The following is a 21,201-nucleotide window of genomic DNA, read 5'->3' as shown; positions in this document are numbered from 1 at the left end:
ATAAATACAAGTTGTTGTTGTTTATTACAAAGAGATTGAAGCATAAGACTGGGGAAGTTTTGCTACTGTAGTATCGGGTCATTTTCAGGGTGGCAGGCTGCAATTAGTGAGGTGCCTCAAGGATCGGTGCTTGGGTAGCTATTCACAATTGTAATGTCTGTAAGCTTGTAATGTTTGTAGCTCCACACTTTTGGATGTGGACGTATTGTGTACTGCAACTGCAGAGTTAATAATAAACAGAACCAGGCAGATTCTGGAGGCTTCCAAGAGAGAGCTGCCTGCCATGTTGAAAGCTGTGTGTGCTGTGCTCTGTGAATATATCACAACAATCTATATCAATGATTTGGATGAGGGGACCAAATGTAATATATCCAAGTTTGATGATGATACAAAGCTAGGTGGGAATTTAAGTTATGAGGAGGAGGCAAAGAGGCTTCAAGCGGATATAGAGTGGGCAAGAACATAATTATAATAACTTGTATTTATATAGCACCTTTAACATAGTGAAACATCCCAATGGCAGACCAATTGAACAAATACTTTGGTTCTGTCTTCACTAAGGAAGACACAAATAACCTTCCAGAAATACTAGGCGACCGAGGGTCTAGTGAGAAGGAGGAACTGAAGGAAATCCTTATTAGTCAGGAAATGGTGTTAGGGAAATTGATGGGATTGAAGGCCGATAAATCCCCAGGGCCTGATAGTCTGCATCCCAGGGTACTTAAGGAAGTGGCCCTAGAAATAGTGGATGCATTGGTGGTCAATTTCCAACATTCTATAGATTCTGGATCAGTTCCTATGGACAGGAGGGCAGCTAATGTAACCCCACTTTTTAAAAAAGGAGGGAGAGAGAAAACAGGGAATTATAGACCAGTTAGCCTGACATCGATAGTGGAGAAAATGTTGGAATCAATTTTTAAAGATGTAATAGCAGCGCATTTGGAAAGCAGTGACAGGATCGGTCCAAGTCAGCATGGATTTATGAAAGGGAAATCATGCTTGACAAATCTTCTAGAATTTTTTGAGGATGTAACTAGTAGAGTGGACAAGGGAGAACCAGTGGATGTGGTGTATTTGGACTTTCAAAAGGCTTTTGACAAGGTCCCACACAAGAGATTAGTGTGCAAAATTAAAGCACATGTTATTGGGGGTAATGTACTGACATGGATAGAGAACTGGTTGGCAGACAGGAAGCAGAGAGTCGGGATAAACGGATTATTTTCAGAATGGCAGGCAGTGACTAGTGGAGTGCCGCAGGGCTCAGTGCTGGGACCCCAGCTATTTACAATATACATTAATGATTTGGATGAAGGAGTTGAATGTAATATCTCCAAGTTTGCAGATGACACTAAGCTGGGTGGCGGTGTGAGCTGTGAGGAGGATGCTAAGAGGCTGCAGGGTGACTTGGACAGGTTAGGTGAGTGGGCAAATGCATGGCAGATGCAGTATAATGTAGATAAATGTGAGGTTATCCACTTTGGTGGCAAAAACAGGAAGGCAGAATATTATCTGAATGGTGACAGATTAGGAAAAGTAGAGGTGCAACGAGACCTGGGTGTCATGGTACATCAGTCATTGAAAGTTGGCATGCAGGTACAGCAGGCGGTGAAGAAGGCAAATGCCATGTTGGCCTTCATAGCGAGAGGATTGGAATATAGGAGCAGGGAGGTCTTACTGCAGTTGTACAGGGCCTTTGGTGAGGCCTCATCTGGAATATTGTGTACAGTTTTGGTCTCTAATCTGAGGAAGGACATTCTTGCTATTGAGGGAGTGCAGCGAAGGTTCACCAGACTGATTCCCGGGATGGCAAGACTGAACATATGAAGAAAGATTAGATCGGCTAGGCTTATATTTACTGGAATTTAGAAGAATGAGAGGGGATCTCATTGAAACATATAAAATTATGATGGGACTGGACAGGTTAGATGCAGGAAGAATGTTCCTGATGTTGGGTAAGTCCAGAAACAGGGGTCACAGTCTAAGGATAAGGGGTAAGCCATTTAAGACAGAGATGAGGAGAAACTTCTTCACTCAGAGAAAGTTGTTGAGGCTAAAGGGATCAAGGGGTATGGAGAGAAAGCAGGAATGGGGTACTGAAGTTGCATGATCAGCCATGATCATATTGAATGGTGGTGCAGGCTCGAAGGGCTGAATGGCCTGCTCCTGCACCTATTTTCTATGTTTCTAAGGCACTTCACAGGAGTATTATGAGACCGAAATTTGACAACGAGCCACATAAGAAGAAATTAGTGCAGGTGACCAAAAGCTTGGTCAAAGAGGGAGGTTTTAAGGAGCGTCTTAAAGGAGGAGAGAGATGTAGAGAGATTTAGGCAGGAAGTTCCAGAGCAAATGAAATATAATATGAAGAAACATTTTGCACTTTGATAGGTAAAATAGAAAAGCAGAATATTTTTAAATGGTGAGATTGGGAAATGTTGGTGTTCAGAGGGACCTGGGTGTCCTTGTACACCAATCACTGAAAGTTAACATTCAGGTACAGCAAGCGATTAAGAAAGCAAATGGTATGTTGGCCTTTATTACAGAAGGATTTGAGTATACGAGTAAAGACGTCTTACTGCGATTATATAGGGTCCTGGTGAGACCACACCGGGAGTACTGAGCACAGTTCTGGTCTCCTTACCCAAGGAAGGATATACTTCCCATGCGACGAAGGTTCACCAGACTGATTCCTGGGATGGGGGATTGCCCTATGAGGAGAGATTGAGCAGACTGGGCCGATATTCTCTGGAGATTAGAAGAATGAGAGTTGATGTCATTGAAACATTAACAATTCTTACAGGGCTTGACAGGGTAGATGCAGGGAGGATGTTTCCCCCCGGGCTGGGGAGTCTAGAACCAGGGGTCACAGTCTCAGGATAAGGGGTCGGCCATTTAGGACTGAGATGAGGAGAAATTTCTTCACTCAGAGGGTGGTGAATCTTTGGAATTCTCTGCCCCAGAGGGTTGTGGAGGCTCAGTCTTTGAGTATATTCAAGGCTGAGATCGATAGATTTTTGGATATTAAGGGAATCGAGGGATATGGGGATCGGGCGGGAAAGTGGAGTTGAGGTCGAAGATCAGCCGTGATCTCATTGAATGGCGGAGCAGGCTCGAGGGGCCAAATGGCCGACTCCTGTTCCTATTTCTTATGTTCTTATTTACTTACCAATGGGAGTCCATGATCTGCCTAAATGCCTCTTCACAGCTTGCCCTCATATTGTCTTGATTCTCTGACACATCATTGGCTGAACATTTGTTGGGATCAACTTCATAATTTTCTTTCGGATTGTAGAGTTTCGTCACAAAGTCTCCTGTAAATGATATTGATGGGAGGTTAAGTGTCGGGAGCTATTCAGCACCTGCTGTCTACCACCAGACGTTTCCGCACCGAGATGGGAAACGTCAGAGAAATATATTATTTTCAAATTTCCTTCTCCCCATCTTCAAATCCTTCCCCACTCCATTTTCCGATCCCCCAGTGAGAATATCAGACCGACCATCTAATCCAAGCCAGCGTCATTCTGTAACTGCCCACTAGATGGTGCAGGAGAGAGGACCCATAAAAGAAAGACATGCAATTGTATAGCGCCTTTCACGACCACTGGATGTCACAAAGTGCTTTACAGCCAATGAAGTACTTTTGAAGTGTAGTCACTGTTGTAATGTGGGAAACGCAGCAGCCAATTAGCGCACAGCAAGCTCCCACACACAGCAATATGATTATGACCAGATAATCTGTTTTTGTTATGCTGATTGAGGGATAAATATTGGCCCCAGGACACCGGGGATAACTCCCCTGCTCTTCTTCGAAATAGTGCCGTGGGATCTTTTACATCCACCTGAGAGAGCAGACGGGGCCTCGGTTTAACGTCTCTTCCGAAAGACGATACCTCCGACAGTGCGGCGCTCCCTCAGTACTGCCCCTCCGACAGTGCGGCGCTCCCTCAGTACTGCCCCTCCGACAGTGCGGCGCTCCCTCAGTACTGCCCCTCCAACAGTGCGGCGCTCCCTCAGTGCTGCCCCTCCGACAGTGCAGCGCTCCCTCAGCACTGCCCCTCCAACAGTGCGGTGCTCCCTCAGCACTGCCCCTCTGACAGTGTGGCTCTCCCTCTGTACTGTCCCTCTGACAGTGCAGCGCTCCCTCAGCACTGCCCCTCCGACAGTGCAGCACCCCCTCATACTGCCTCTCCAACAGTGCGCCACTCCCTCAGCACTGCCCCTCCGACAGTGCAGCACTCCCTCATACTGCCCCTCCGACAGTGCGCCACTCCCTCAGCACTGCCCCTCCGACAGTGCGGCGCTCCCTCAGTACTGCCCCTCCGACAGTGCTGCGCTCCCTCAGCACTGCCCCTCTGACAGTGCAGCACTCCATCAGCACTGCCCCTCCGACAGTGCAGCACTCCCTCAGCACTGCCCCTCTGACAGTGCAGTACTCCCTCAGCACTGCACTGGGAGCTTGGAATTTATGTTCAAATCCCTGGAGTGGGACTCGAACCCACAACCTTCTGACTCGGAGGCGAGAGTGCTGCCCACTGAGCCACAACTGTCATTTGATTGTTCCTCCCTCTGTGTCCAGTCTTTATTCATCTTAAAATTAGAGACGGGCTATTTAGGAGTGAAATCAGGATGCATTTTTTTGCAGAAAGGATAGTGGAAATCTGTCACCCTCTCCCTAAAAGGCTATGGATACTGGGGGTCAATGGAAATTCTCGAGGCTGTGATCGATAGATATTTGTTGGGTAAGGGTATCCAGGGATATGGAACACAGGCAGATGCAATGCATGCACCTTTGCTCATGCTCACGGGTTTATGGAGCTGTTGAACATCCGAGTCAGGGTGTCCCTGGAGATGGAGCACGCGGTGTCCACCGGTACGTTCGTGGCCTTCCGCGAGAGGTGGGCGCCGGAGGGACTGGAGTGCTTCATCACCCCCGGCAACCAAATTTTAATTTGAATTAATTTACTGTCAAAAGTTTAAATTGTTTAATGTGTAGCTTTAATCAGATTTACATTTGATTTATAGTTTCAACAAAAATAGTTGTAGAGTTGTTGCAATTGTGAGTGGCTTAGCCAATCATGTGATGTTCACAAGACTCAATAAAACCCCAGCCAGTTGAGTTCGGGGAATCCACGATGGGGCAGGTGGTTGTGAGCCTCGTGGATGAACCAGTAATGTGTAGTGTGATTGTTAAACCTTTTGCTAATAAACCAACTCGTTCTTAATAGCAATGTGTTACCGTGAATTCTTAAGCAAAGAACCCATGAAGCAAATACATTACAGGCGGGAAGATGGAGTTAAGATACAGATCAGCCATGATTTTATTGAATGGCGGAGCAGGCTCGAGGAACTGAATGGCCGACTCCTGTTCCCAAATTCTTTCTTCTAAAGTCAGGAGGAGAACAGGTGCCCAGGTGCCTTGCTGGCCTATTGAACGCTGAAACGCCTGTGGACACCCAGCTGGAGGATGGGAAAGTGGCTCTGGGATTTGTGGGAGAGGGCCTATTCCACCTAGAGATCACCAACCCTCCAGCACTGCCCTGGAGTCTCCAAGAATTCAGGATTAATCTTCAGGACACAGCCAGGAGCAACACGCAGGGGAAAAAAAATCACAGGGGCACTAAATAAAATGTAGGGTTTTATCCCATTTTCATTGACCACTTTAATTTATTGGTTGTAAAAATATTGGCGACGAGGAGAAAATAGGCTGTTTGAGCAACGGTCAAGAGTAATCCAATTGGATGACAAAGAGTCTACTCGCTTTCCAATTGGCCGTGGGGAGGCAGAGCTCTCGGAGGTGGGACCAATGGCGGACGGGCGAGGATGGGTCATGTGTGTGGCCGCAGGTCATGTGATGAAAGCTCCAGGAATACCCCGGCCAGAATGGGCGACCTCGGTCCCAGCCTCCATGAGGTGACGGGCCCGTTTACCCCCCACCGCCCCGGCGCCGATCTTACCGAGGGTTTCCAGCAGGTACTGCTGGCCAACCAGCTTCATGAATTCGTCAATGGCCTTGGTGGTCAGGGTGTTCTCCCTGAAGAGCACCGAATGCTTCTCCTCACAGCGGTCGACCTCCGCGATCCCCAGGTCGATCAGGAAGTCCTACAGTTCGTGGTGACATACAGAAGACAAGAGTTTAATTCACGGGATCATTGGAGAAAGAAGCCCAATCCGATTTCAATCAAGTTAAGCTAGACTACGTCAAGGTGCCCAGTTGCGATGATGTCAAGGTACCTATGGCAGCACTTAGTGCGGCACCAAGGTCTACAGACCAGGCCCGAGTTCAATCCCCATCCTCTGCTGAGATACCTGCTCCTGTTGGAACACCTCTGTTGGCTTCAGGGAGGATAGAAAGTCCAAAGTTCCTTCTCCAGGGCGACCATCCAGGCATGTGCCTTGGTTAGACCTCACTCAGAGCACTGTGTACAGTTCTGGTCGCCATGTTACAAAAAGGATATGGAGGCACTGGAGAGGGTGCAGAGAAGATTTACAAGGAAGATACCAGAAACGCGAGGGTGTACCTATCAGGAAATGATGAACAAGCCGGGTCTCTTTTCTCTTGAAAAGAGAGGGCTGAGGGGTGACCTAATCGAGGTCTTTAAAATGATGAAAGGTTTTGATCGAGTGGATACAGAGAGAATGTTCCCACTTGTGGGGAAGAGCATAACTAGAGGCCATCAATATCAGATCGTCGCCCAGAAATCCAATGGGGAATTCAGGAGAAACTTCTTTACCCAGAGAGGGGTGAGAATGTGGAACTCGCTGCCACAGGGAGGGGTTGAGGCGAATAGTATCGAGGTATTTAAGGGGAGGCTGGACAAGCGTACGGGGGAGAAGGGAATCGAGGGTTATGCTGATAGATTTAGATGGGGAAAGACGGGCGGGGGCTCGAGTGAAGCATAAACGCCGGCACGGACTGGTTGGGCCGAATGGCCTGTTTCTGTGCCGTATATCCCGTGTGACCCTATATGCCCTGACTAGCCAGTGAGAGCTCAGCTTTGACCTCCAGCCCTGATTGCCCGATAGCCTGCTGACCAACCCGATCCCAGCCCACGCGTGTACAATGCCCGCGGGGATCCGTGCAAGGTCACCGCGGAGCATAGAAACATAGAAACATAGAAATTAGGTGCAGGAGTAGGCCCTTCGAGCCTGCACCACCATTCAATATGATCATGGCTGATCATTCAACCTCAGTACCCCATTCCTGCTTTCTCCCCATACCTCTTAATGCCTTTGGCCATAAGCGCCATATCCAACTCCCTCTTGAATATATCTAACGAACTGGCCTCAACAACTTTCTACGGTAGAGAATTCCACAGGTTAACCACTCTCTGAGTGAAGAAGTTTCTCCTCATCTCGGTCCTAAATGGCTTACCCCTTATCCTTAGACTGTGACCCCTGGTTCTGGACTTCCCCAACATCGGGAACATTCTTCCTGCCTCTAACCTGTCCAGTCCCGTCAGAATTTTATATGTTGCTATGAGATCCCCTCTCATTCTTCTAAACTCCAGTGGATACAAGCCCAGTTGATCCAGTCTCTCCTCATATGTCAGTCCCGCCATCCCGGGAATCAGTCTGGTGAACCTTCACTGCACTCCCTCAATAGCAAGAATATCCTTCCTCAGATTAGGAGACCAAAATTGAACACAATATTCCAGGTGAGGCCTCACCAAGGCCCTGTACAACTGTAGTAAGACCTCCCTGCTCCTATACTCAAATCCTCTCTCTATGAAGGCCAACATGCCTTTTGCCTTCTTCACCGCCTGCTGTACCTGCATGCCAAACTTCAATGACTGATGAACCATGACACCCAGGTCTCGTTGCACCTCCCCTTTTCCTAATCTGTCACCATTCAGATAATATTCTGCTTTTGCCACCCAAATGGATAACCTCACATTTATCCACATTATACTGCATCTGCCATGCATTTTCCCACTCACCTAACCTGTCCAAGTCACCCTGCAACCTCTTAGCATCCTCCTCACAGCTCACACCGCCACCCAGCTTAGTGTCATCTGCAAACTTGGAGATATTACACTCAATTCCCTCATCTAAATCATTAATCTATGTTGTAAATAGCTGGGAGAGCACTAATATCTGGGAGAGGGAAGCATTACCTCAAATCTCTCACCCCCACACCTCTCACCATCTCTCCGAAAGGCACTGCTCAGCACCGAGCTTGTGGCTCGCATCCCACCACAGGTAACTAGGCCCATACAGCAGAGCCAGGTCTCCAGTCATCTTGGACCCCCTTGCCACTGGACCAAGATCTTGCTCGGCTAAGCCCGTGTGGTAGCCAGTGTGCAACAACCACCCCACGTTAAAAGAACTCGCGCACAGGCATCTTCCACCCTTCAAAATGAAGTTCTGCCCCCTGGTGGCTCGCCAGGTTGAGCAGGGGAACCACTTGCATTTACATAGCGCCTGTAACGTAGGGAATGCTTCGATGTAAAGGCTTTCAAAATCCCCCTCCCCTGCCCTTTCCCCGTAACCCTGCACATTCTTTGTCCTTCAGGCACTTATCCAACTCCCTTTTGAAAGCCACGATTGAGTCTGCCTCCACCACCCTCTCAGGCAGCGCATTCCAGATCCTAACCACTCGCTGCGGGAAAACGTTTTCCCTCGTGTCGCCTTTGGTTCTTCTGCCAATCGCCTTAAATCTGTGTCCTCTGGTTCCCGACCCTTCCACCAATGGGAACAGTTTCTCTCGACCTACTCTGTCCAGACCCCTCATGATTTTGAACCCCTCGATCAAATCTCCTCTCAACCTTCTCTGCTCCAAGGAGAACAACCCCAGCTTCTCCAGTCTATCCCCGTCACTGAGGTCCCTCATCCCCTGGAATCATTCTCGTAAATCTTTTCTGCTCCCTCTCTAAGGCCTTCACATCCTCCGCAGAATCTTATTGAATGGCGGAGCAGGCTCGAGGGGCCGTATGGCCGACTTCTGCTCCCGTTTCTTATGTTCTTATGAGGCAAGTAGCTCGATAAGTCGATAAATTTTGGGGAGCGAAGTGAATTAAGGGATATGGGGATTGGGCAGGGAAGGTGGAGTTGAGGTAAAAGATCGGCCATGATCTCATTGAATGGCCTCCCGGCTGGGCCTCCCGTGGCAACTGGGTGACTGGGCCTGGCTATCGGGCCTCCTCACAGCTCCCCCTTCTCCCCCCCCCCCCCCATCCAGCGTACCCCTCTGATCTCCCACCCTGAACCCCGGTGGGCCACTGACCCTCCCAATGCCTGCCCCCAACCAAGCCTCGGACCACCTACCGTCGAGGGCGCTACCCAGCGCCGAGCCTGCGGCCAACATCTCGCCGTGGGCAACGAGGCCCATACAGCAGTGCCTGGTCTCCAGTCGTCTTGGACCCCCTTGCCACTGGACCAAGACCTTGCTCGGCTAAGCCCGTGTGGTAGCCGGCGTGCAATGGCCACCCCACGTTAAAAGAACTCGCGCACAGGCATCTTCCACTCCTCTAACATGAAGTTCTGGACCTGGAACGTCAGGACCCTCATGGACAACCCCAACAGCGACAGACCGGAATGTCGCACCACCATTGTTGCCCGGGAATTTAGATGCTTTGATCAAGCGCGGGCAGCGGAAAGAGCATGCGGTAAAACCAGTCCCGCCACCCACCCTTTCCCACAAGGACTATTTGTCCCACCTGTGACAGACACTATGGTTCTCGTATTGGACTGTTCAGCCACCTGAGAACTCATGTTAAGAGTGGAAGCAAGTCTGCCTCGATTTCGAGGGACTGCCTATAATGATTGAATGGCGGAGCAGACTCAAGGAGGTCGAATGGCCTACTCCTGCTCCTATGGTCTTATGGTCTTATGGTCTAATGGTCTAATGGTCTTATGGTCTTATGGTCTAATGGTCTAATGGTCTTATGGTCTTATGGTCTTATGGTCTAATGGTCTATGATCTTATGGTCTAATGGTCTTATGGTCTTATGGTCTTATGGTCTAATGGTCTAATGGTCTTATGGTCTTATGGTCTTATGGTCTTATGGTCTATGGTCTTATGGTCTTATGTTCTTATGTTCTTATGTTCTTATGGTCTATGGTCTATGGTCTATGGTCTATGGTCTATGGTCTATGGTCTTATGGTCTTATGGTCTATGGTCTATGATCTTATGATCTTATGGTCTATGGTCTTATGGTCTTATGGTCTATGGTCTTATGGTCTTATGTTCTTATGGTCTATGGTCTATGGTCTTATGGTCTACGGTCTATGGTCTATGGTCTTATGGTCTTATGGTCTATGGTCTATGTCTTATGGTCTTGTGGTCTATGGTCTATGATCTTATGGTCTTATGGTCTTATGGTCTTATGTTCTTATGGCCTATGGTCTATGGTCTTATGGTCTTATGGTCTTATGGTCTATGGTCTTATCAACTTATGGTCTTATGTTCTTATGGCCTATGGTCTATGGTCTTATGTTCTTATGCTCTATGGTCTATGGTCTTATGGTCTTATGGTCTATGGTCCATGGTCTTATGGTCTTATGGTCTTATGGTCTATGGCCCATGGTCTTATGGTCTTATGGTCTATGGTCTTATGGTCTTATGGTCTTATGGTCTTATAGTCTTATGTTCTTATGGCCTATAGTCTATGGTCCATGGTTTTATGGTCTTATGGTCTATGGTCTTATGGTCTGATGGTCTTATGGTCTATGGTCTATGGTCTATGGTCTTGTGGTCTTGTGGTCTTATGGTGTAATTGACGTGGTGCCGTTGCACCGAGATACCCACCGGGTCTGCGCAGAGGGTAACAGGGCCCGAGAAGAGTAACATAGTGGCCTGCTGTACCTTGGCTTTCCCGACACTCTGCAGGACATGGACCAATGCACAGGCCACCTCTTCCTTATCCTTCACTTTCAGGGCCGGCTCCAGCACCATGCACAGGGTTGTGTAGTTACAGATCAGGTACTCCGCAAACTCCTTGTAGTGGATCATGGGCAAGACCTTGATGTTCTGGTACCTCAGGTTGATGCGGATCGTTGGCATTGCCACTTTGCCCTTGGCCAGGGGCTGGACGTTGATGTTGTGCCACTTCTCCACGTACTGACGCCCTGTGACCTCGGCGAGGGGGATGGTGACGGAGCCGAGGGCACTCATCTCTTTCCTCTTCTTGTCCTCGTCCCGGAAAAGATGCAAAGTGACCTCCTTGATGGGCGGCAGGTTGCTGAACTCAAAGTGCTCGCCCCAGAAGAGCTCCTCGGTGTTGATCTTGCTGGTTGTGCGCGCGTAGAGGTAGCCATCGAGGTGCAGCTCGCAGAAGTACTTCTTCCTGGGGGTCAGCTCCTTGACTTCATTCACCCACAGGCTCAGCATGTTCTCCACCCTCTCACAGTTATCCTGCAAAACAAAGGGTCACAGACACATGAAAGAGCGAAAGAAAGAAAGAGAGAGAGAGAAAGAACGAACGAACGAGAGAAAGAGAGATAGAGAGAACGAACGAGAGAAGGAGAGAGAAAGAGAGAACGCATGAGAGAAGGAGAGAGAAAGAACGAACGAGAGGAGAGAAAGAAAGAGAGAAGGAGAGAGAGAAAGAACGAATGAAAGAACAAGAGAAAGAACGAACGAGAGAAAGAGAGAAAGAACAAATGAGAGGAGAGAAAGAGAGAAAGAAAGAGAAAGAAAGAGAGAAAGAAAGAGAGAAGGAGAGATAGAAAGAACGAATGAGAGAAGGAGAGAGAGACAGAACAAACGAGAGAAGGAGAGAAAGAACGAACGAATGAACGAGAGAGAAAGAGAGAGAGAAAGAGAGAAAAGAAAGAAAGAAAGAAAGACTTGCATTTATATAACGCCTTTCACAATTTCAGGATGTCCCAAAGCACTTTACAGCCAATGAAGTACTTTTTGGAGTGTAGTCACTGTTGTAATGTGGGAAACGCGGCAGCTAATTTGCACACAGCAAGCTCCCACACACAGCAATGTGATAATGACCAGATAATCTGTTTTAGTGATGTTGGTTGAGGGATAAATATTGGCCCCAGGTCACCGGGGATAACTCCCCTGTTCTTCTTCGAAATAGTGCCCTGGGATCTTTTACATCCACCTGAGAGGGCAGACGGGGCCTCGATTTAACGCCTCATCCGTCGAAAATCTCTGTCCTCTTTACATAGAATTTAATGGAATAACCAGGCCATTTTTTTTTCAACTGGTCAATGCACCAGCTGAAACAAGTGCAAACGTCCTTCTCTACAATGAACAAGGCAAATGGCAGCATCTCGTCACAGCAGCACACACAATGAATCGCTATCGGCCTTTACTCGTGGGCCTCCCCAACCTGTGTGAGAGCAACACCGCAAGTTGGGGCTATAAATAGAGCTGGAGTACCGGGCCCTGGAACACCGTGGGCGGAGGTGCGGCGAATGAGGGTACGGGGTCCAGGAGAGGCGAGGGCCCAGGGGCAGCATGGCCCAGCCCACACTGTGCGATATGTGCGTGCACTGGGTCCGTGCAGCAGAACTGGTCTCCAGTCGTCCTGGTTAACCCTTGCCACTGGACCAAGACCTAGCTCTGTCAAGCCCGTGTGGTGGCTGGTGTGCAACGGCCACCCCACGTTAAAAAAATCCACCCACAGGCATCTTCCACCCCCTCAACTGGAGTTCAGGACTGGAACATCGGGTCCTTCATTGAAACATCTGAACTCGTGTGGAAGCAAGTCACCCTCGTTCGAGGGACCGCCTACGATGATGATAGGCCTTTAGAATTTGGTTGGTCCATTTTGACATTGTGGAGTGCCAAGTACAGAAGGGATGATCGACAACCCAGGGACATGAGTCAGCCTTAAAATGAAACAGCTCTGTTGAAAACCGTCCGGGCCGAAACGATTCATGAGCAGCAGTCAAATCTTAAAAATGAAGAACAGAAATCAAGGAGCAAGAGGCCATTTGGCCCAGCAAGCCCATCCCTTCCGCCAAGCGGCCAAAATACTCTACTCTACGCCCAATGTCCCCGCGAAGGCGCGCGCGCGGTCACACAGCGATCTGAAAGGTCCCGCGCAGGCCGCTCACTGGCTATTCGTGTCAACAATGCGCATGCGCAGACACTTAAAGGGACCACGCCTTGAAAGAAACAGACAGCGCAGAACAAAGCGACAGGGAACAGTGCCTTCTCCCTCTCCCTGCTACCCTAAAGGAGGGCAGAACCTGATCATCTTGCACGAGCACTCGGTACAAATGTGTCGGGCTCTCCTGTGGCAATCGTGGGCCGTTGTAAGAATCCCCCCTTGTACCCAGAAAGTTCAGTTCTGTCCTTGGCTTCTCCTACCTTGTTGGGCTGGACTGTTCGAAGGAGATTCTCGATCCACTTGTCCCTCTCGGCCGCTGACGTGCAGCCAAAGCAGCGGCTCCCCCTGGAGTTAATAACCTGAAACACACGTGAGTCAGTGCGCCTGAGCAAGTGCAGAAAGTGAGACAATCAACCCGCCCCGATTTTAACACACTCAGGCCGGAGAGAGCCTGAGGGGGCAGACGGGGCCTCGGTTTAACGTCTCATCCGAAAGACGGCACCTCCGACAGTGCGGCGCTCCCTCAGTACTGCCCCTCCGACAGTGCGGCGCTCCCTCAGTACTGCCCCTCCGACTCCCTCAGTACTGCACTGGGAATATCAGCCAAAATCTTGCGCTCAGGTCCCTGGAGGGGCACTCAAACCCACAACCTCCGGACCCAGATGCAAGATCGCTACCCACTGAGCCACGGCTGACACTATTGAGTGTCGTATCTGTGTTATGAATGCAGTGTGCGTGAGTGTGTGCATATACACTGTCAAATGCTGCACCTCCCCTTTAAGGTGTTCCAGGCCATACCAAATGTCCCACCCTCCCAAATGGTGAGCTTCCAACACAGGGTAAATAATTGCAGTTACATCAGCACCTGCCATGGAAATAGCCCAGTCCCCGCCCACCACCGGCACACTGCCCCGCCCACTGCCCCGTGCACTGCCCGGCCCACCACCCACCCACTGCCCTCCTCACTGCCCCGCCCACTGCCCACTGTCCCACCCACTGCCCACTGCCCCGCCCACTGTCCCAGCCCACTGCCCCACCCACTGCCCTGCCCACTGCCCCACCCTCTGCCACGCCCATTGCCCACCCAATGCCCCGCCCACTGCCCGCCCACTGCCCCGCCCACTACCCCACACACCTCCGGCCCACTGCCCCTCCCACAGTCCACCCAATGCCTCGCACACTGCCACTTCCACTGTCCCAGCCCACTGCCCCGTCGACTGCCCCGCCCACCACCAGCCCACTGCCCCGCCCACTGCCCCGCCCACAGCCCATGCACTGCCCCACCCACTGCCCAACCCACTGCCCTACCCACTGCCCACTGCCCCACCCACTGCCCCACCCACTGCCCTGCCCAGTGCCCAGTGTCCCACCAACTGCCCAGTGCCTCACCCATTGCCCACTGCCCAACCCACTGCCCCACCCACTGCCCACTGCCCCACCCACTGCCCTGCCCACTGCCCACTGTCCCACCCACTGCCCACTGCCACACCCACTGCCCACTGCCTCACCCATTGCCCACTGCCCCACCCACTGCCCCACCCACTGCCCACTGCCCCACTCACTGCCCACTGACCAACCCACTGCCCTGCCCACTGCCCACTGCCCCGCCCACTGCCCTGCCCACTGCCCACTGCCCTGCCCACTACCCCACCCACTGCCCGTTGCCCCGCCCATTGCCCCGTCCACTGCCCCACCCACGGCCCATTGCCCCACGCACTGCCCCGCCCACTGCCCAACCCACTGACCACTGCCCCACCCACTGCCCCGCCCACTGCCCTGCCCCCTGCCCACTGCCCTGCCCACCGCCCCACCCACTGCCCTGCCCACTGCCCACTGTCCCACCCACTGCCCACTGCCCACCCACTGCCCACCCACTGCCCACCCACTGCCCGCCCGATCTACTCCTCACACGAATATCCATCCCTTTACCTCGAAGCAGAATCGCTCTCCCAGAATGCTGCTGTGCAGTGGCCTGACGATGACGTTGGTCTCATTGGTCAGGTCGAGTTTTTCTATGGGGTTCAAAGACTCCGTCAAGGACTCATAGGAGATAGCGTCACTCATGTTCTGGGTACTGAGGCGCCTGGGACACAACGGAAAGAAGCAAGTTAGAATCGGAAGGTACCTTCATTGACCTTTGATCAATTTAGTCATCATTTTGCAAACATGTTGGGAAGCAAAAACCATGGGCCAGAATCTTTGATGGAGGGGGTGGGCATCCCTGTTAGTTCAGACTTGAACACATTGCTGTGAAGAACCAGTTGGTTTATTAGCAAAAGGTTTAACAATCACACTACACATTACCGGTTCATCCACCAGGCTCACAACCACCTGCCCCATCGTGAATCCCCCGAACCCAACTGGCCGGGGTTTTATTGAGTCTTATGAACGTCACGTGACTGGCTCAGCCATTCCCAATTCAACCTGTGAACATACTCACAGGAGCGTACATTGCAGAGTGGAAGTACGTGGTTAATGCAGTGGAAGGGGAAGAGACTCAGCCTCGAGCCCGTGCTACAACTGACAGCGGAGAGCTTGATGGTGCTGCTCGCCACACAATGCCTCATTGTTCAGGACCCCTTCAGCAATATTGCGTTACCTGGTGCTTTTCTGGTTTGGCGACGGCGGTGTCTCTGGTTGGGTACGACTCCTCCGCTTGAATCGTTTGATGATCAGACTCTGGAAGAGGAGGGAGAGAGTTAATTCCGTGGAGCAGAAGTGCGCACAGCTATCAGAGGGCGTGATAGATTCCAGCCCATCACACCGCACCATTGTGAGCGGGTGAATATTGTGTTGCCTACTGATGATGCGTAGGCTCACACTTGGAACCCTTCGAGAGAGAGAGGGAAGGAGGGAGACAAAAAAAGAGAGAAAGGGGGGAAGGAGGGAGAGAGACAAAGATAGGGAGAGAGAGTAAGAGGGAGAAAGAAAGGGGGAGAAGAGAGAAAAGGAGAGAGGCAGAAAGGGAGAGAGAAAGGGAGAGAGGAAGGGAGAGAGGCAGAAAGAAATAGAATCAGAGAAAGAGAAGCAGAGAGAAAGAGAAGGCGAGAGATGGGGAAGTTTGGTGAAAGAGAAATAAATAAAGAGCGGGAGAAAGAGAGAGGGAAAAAGATAAAGAGGGAGAGAAAGAAAGAGTGAGTGAGTTTCGTTATTTGCCGGGGGTCTCGGGGAGAGTGTCGCTATTTGCCAGGGGTCCCTGGGAGAGTATCAATATTTGCCGGAGGTCTCGAGGAGAGTGTCGATATTTGCCGGGGGTCTCGGGGACAGTGTCGATATTTGCTGGGGGCCCCTGGGAGAGTGTCGATATTTTCTGGGGGTCCCTGGGAGAGTGTCGGTATTTGCCGGGGGTCCCTGGGAGAGTGTCGATATTTGCCAGGGGGTCTCGGGGAGAGTGTCGATATTTGCTGGGGGTCTCAGGGACAGTGTCGATATTTGCTGGGGGCCCCTGGGAGAGTGTCGGTATTTGCCAGACGTCCCTGGGACAGTATTGATATTTGCCGGGGGTCCCTGGAAGAGTGTCGATATTTGCCGGGGGTCTCGGGGAGAGTGTCGATATTTGCCAGGGGGTCTCGGGGAGAGTGTCGATATTTGCTGGGGGCCCCTGGGAGCGTGTCGATATTTGCCAGGGGTCTCGGGGACAGTGTCGATAGTTGCCGGGGGTCCCTGGGAGAGTGTCGATATTTGCCAGGGGTCTCCCTCACAGAGAAGTTTTTGGTGTTGCGGGGGGAATTCAGAATTCCTTCGAACCGTGGTGAACACTCACCCTGGAGTATTCATTTTCTTCTGTGGATCGATTCTATTTTTACCTGCTCCCATTTGCAGAGTCACTCCGCACACACCTGTGTCCAGCTGTAAAGGGGGCACTGTGGGTTACGGGGTGCCCTTGAAACTTCACATTCCTGTGTGCCCACCCTTGGCTTCTGCTGATTGGCTGAGAATGATGTATTGCACTTTCCACTGAAATCCATGACTCAAACAACAAATAAAACCGGAAATCTGGCAACAGCTTCCTGTACAGTCTTCGCTTAAACTAACACTTGGTAACCCGCAGAGAAACTTTTCGTTGTGTCACACCATGTTGCAGCAACAGCCCTCTCATTTTAGAACATAACATAAGAATTAGGAACAGGAGTAGGCCATCTAGCCCCTCGAGCCTGCTCCGCCATTCAACAAGATCATGGCTGATCTGGCCGTGGACTCAGCTCCACTTACCCGCCCGCTCCCCGTAACCCTTAATTCCCTTATTAGTTAAAAATCTATCTATCTGTGACTTGAATACATTCAATGAGCTAGCCTCAACTGCTTCCTTGGGCAGAGAATTCCACAGATTCACAACCCTCTGGGAGAAGAAATTCCTTCTCAACTCGGTTTTAAATTGGCTCCCCCGTATTTTGAGGCTGTGCCCCCTAGTTCTAGTCTCCCCGACCAGTGGAAACAACCTCTCTGCCTCTATCTTGTCTAGCCCTTTCATTATTTTAAATATTTCTATAAGATCACCCCTCATCCTTCTGAACTCCAACGAGTAAAGACCCAGTCTACTCAATCTATCATCATAAGGTAACTCCCTCATCTCCGGAATCAGCCGAGTGAATCGTCTCTGTACCCCCTCCAAAGCTAGTATATCCTTCCTTAAGTAAGGTGACCAAAACTGCACGCAGTACTCCAGGTGCGGCCTCACCAATACCCTGTACAGTTGCAGCAGGACCTCCCTGCTTTTGTACTCCATCCCTCTCGCAATGAAGGCCAACATTCCATTCGCCTTCCTGATTACCTGCTGCACCTGCAAACTAACTTTTTGGGATTCATGCACAAGGACCCCCAGGTCCCTCTGCACCGCAGCATGTTGTAATTTATCCCCATTCAAATAATATTCCATTTTACTGTTTTTTTTTCCAAGGTGGATGACCTCACATTTTCCAACATTGTATTCCATCTGCCAAACCTTAGCCCATTCGCTTAACCTATCTAAATCTCTTTGCAGCCTCTCTGTGTCCTCTACACAACCCGCTTTCCCACTAATCTTTGTGTCATCTGAAAATTTTGTTGCATTACACTCTGTCCCCTCTTCCAGGTCATCTATGTATATTGTAAATAGTTGTGGTCCCAGCACCGATCCTTGTGGCACACCACTAACCATCGATTTCCAACCCGAAAAGGACCCATTTATCCCGACTCTCTGCTTTCTGTTAGCCAACCAATTCTCGATCCATGCTAATACATTTCCTCTGACTCCGCGTACCTTTATCTTCTTCAGTAATCTTTTGTGTGGCACCTTATCGAATGCCTTTTGGAAATCTAAATACACCACATCCATCGGTACACCTCTATCCACCATGCTCATTATATCCTCAAAGAATTCCAGTAAATTAGTTAAACATGATTTCCCCTTCATGAATCCATGTTGCGTCTGCTTGATTGCACTATTCCTATCTAGATGTTCCGCTATTTCTTCCTTATTGATAGCTTCAAGCATTTTCCCCACTACAGATGTTAAACTAACCAGCCTATAGTAACCTGCCTTTTGTCTGCCCCCTTTTTTAAACAGAGGCATTACATTAGCTGCTTTCCAATCCGCTGGTACCTCCCCAGAGTCCAGAGAATTTTGGTAGATTATAACGAATGCATCTGCTATAACTTCCGCCATCTCTTTTAATACCCTGGGATGCATTTCATCAGGACCAGGGAACTTGTCTACCTTGAGTCCCATTAGTCTGTCCAGCACTACCCCCCTAATGATAGTGATTATCTCAAGGTCCTCCCTTCCCACATTCCCGTAACCAGCAATTTTTGGCATGGTTTTTGTGTCTTCCACTGTGAAGACCGAAGCAAAATAATTGTTTAAGGTCTCAACCATTTCCACATTTCCCATTATTAAATCCCCCTTCTCATCTTCACTCTTTTCGTTTTATATATCGGTAAAAGCTTTTACTATCTGTTTTTATGTTTTGCGCAAATTTACTTTCATAATCTATCTTTCCTTTCTTTATTGCTTTCTTAGTCATTCTTTGCTGTCGTTTAAAATTTTCCCAATCTTCTAGTTTCCCACTAACCTTGGCCACCTTACACGCATTGGTTTTTAATTTGATACTCTCCTTTATTTCCTTGGTTATCCACGGCTGGTTATCCCTTCTCTTACCGCCCTTCTTTTTCACTGGAATGTATTTTTGTTGAGCACTATGAAAGAGCTCCTTAAAAGTCCTCCACTGTTCCTCAATTGTGCCACCGTTTAGTCTGTGTTCCCAGTCTACTTTAGCCAACTCTGCCCTCATCCCACTGTAGTCCCCTTTGTTTAAGCATAGTACGCTCATTGAGACACTACTTCCTCACCCTCAATCTTTATTACAAATTCAACCATACTGTGATCACTCATTCCGAGAGGATCTTTTACGAGGAGATCATTTATTATTCCTGTCTCATTACACAGGACCAGATCTAAGATAGCTTGCTCCCTTGTAGGTTCTGTAACATACTGTTCTAAGAAACAATCGCATATGCATTCTATCAATTCCTCCTCAAGGCTACCCCGTGCGATTTGATTTGACCAATCGATATGTAGGTTAAAATCCCCCATGATTACTGCCATTCCTTTTTCACATGCCTCCATTATTCCCTTGATTATTGTCCGCCCCACCGTGAAGTTATTATTTGGGGGCCTATATACTACGCCCACCAGTGACTTTTTCCCCTTACTATCATTAATCTCCACCCACAATGATTCAACATTTTGTTCATTAGAGCCAATATCGCCTCTCACAACTGCCCTGATATCATCCTTTATTAACAGAGCTACCCCACCTCCTTTCCCTTCTTGTCTATCTTTCCGAATTGTCAGATACCCCTGTATGTTTAATTCCCAGTCTTGGCCACCCTGCAACCACGTTTCTGTAACAGCCACCAAATCATACCCATTTGTAATGATTTGTGCCGTCAACTCATTTACTTTGTTTCGAATGCTGCGTGCGTTTAGGTAGAGTGTTTTAATACTAGTTTTTAAACCATGATTTTTAGTTTTGACCCCTCCTGCAGCCCCTTTATATTCATACATATTGTCCCTTCCTATCACCTTGTGGTTTACACTTACCCCAGTGCGAGTCTGCTCTGTTGCCTCCTGCCTTTTGCATCCTTTCTTGGGGTTCTGTTCATCTGAGCTCTCACCCACTCTAACTAGCTCAGAGCCCTCTCCTGGGTTCCCATCCCTCTGCCAAGCTAGTTTAAAGCCCTCCCAACCGTACTATCAAAACCACCCGCATGAACATTGGTCCCGTCTCTGTTGAGGTATAACCTGTCCGACTTGTACAGATCCCACCTACCCCAGAAGTGGTCCCAATTGTTCAGGAAACTAAAGCCCTCCCTCCTACACCCATGCCCCAGCCATGTATTTTTCTGACTAGCCTTCCTATTTCTACCCTCACTAGTACATGGCACTGGCAGTAATCCCGAAATTACCACCTTTGAGGTCCTGGCTTTCAATCTTACTCCTAGCTCCCTAGCTCCCTTTGTTTATTCATTCACAGGATATGGGCGTCGCTGGCAAGGCCGGCATTTATTGCCCATCCCTACTTGTCCCTGGAGAAGGTGGTGGTGAGCCGCCTTCTTGAACCGCTGCAGTCCGTGTGGTGAAGGTGCTCCCACAGTGCTGTTAGGGAGGGAGTTCCAGGATTGTGACCCAGCGACGATGAAGGAACAGCCGATATATTTCCCAGTCGGGATGGTGTGTGACTGGGAGGGGAACGTGGAGGGGGTGGTGTTCCCATGGACCTGCTGCCCTTGTCCTTCTAGGGGGTAGAGGTCGCGGGTTTGGGAGGTGCTGCCGAAGAAGCCTTGGCGAGTTGCTGCAGTGCATCATAGTGATGAGAATATTAGAGTGATCATTTTGGTAAATCTAAGAGGAAATATATAATGTATATGTACACACACACTCACACACACTCACACGCTCCCCCCCACACATACTCACACTCATGCACACTCACTCACTCACTCTCTCACTCACTCATTCACTCACACTCACACTTGCCCTCAAACACACACACACACACTCACACACACTCCCCTCACAAACACACACACTCCCCCCCACACACACATACACACTCACATACACACTCACATGCACACACACACACACTCCGCTCCCACATATACACTCACACACTCACTCACTCACTCTCTCACTCATACTCACTC

General features: G+C 49.7%; 1 protein-coding gene across 2 annotated transcripts in view; it reads right to left on the bottom strand.

Annotated features, from left to right (window-relative positions):
- The window catches only part of LOC139237904 (ras GTPase-activating protein nGAP-like), a 107,337-nt gene that overhangs the window by 24,698 nt on the left and 61,438 nt on the right, over positions 1 to 21,201 (bottom strand). For both annotated transcript variants that reach the window (XM_070867195.1, XM_070867196.1), the window contains 6 exons: positions 15,614 to 15,693; positions 14,944 to 15,097; positions 13,275 to 13,373; positions 10,806 to 11,354; positions 5,955 to 6,099; positions 3,167 to 3,311 (listed from right to left, as the gene is read on the bottom strand). In XM_070867195.1, the coding sequence (XP_070723296.1) occupies positions 3,167 to 3,311; positions 5,955 to 6,099; positions 10,806 to 11,354; positions 13,275 to 13,373; positions 14,944 to 15,097; positions 15,614 to 15,693 (1,172 nt within the window). The remainder of the gene's footprint in view (positions 1 to 3,166; positions 3,312 to 5,954; positions 6,100 to 10,805; positions 11,355 to 13,274; positions 13,374 to 14,943; positions 15,098 to 15,613; positions 15,694 to 21,201) is intronic.

This window comes from Pristiophorus japonicus, chromosome 24, assembly GCF_044704955.1.
Source record: "Pristiophorus japonicus isolate sPriJap1 chromosome 24, sPriJap1.hap1, whole genome shotgun sequence".
NCBI lineage: Eukaryota > Metazoa > Chordata > Chondrichthyes > Pristiophoridae > Pristiophorus > Pristiophorus japonicus.
Note: the sequence above shows the minus strand (reverse complement) of the source record. Positions and strands in the feature narration are given on the sequence as shown.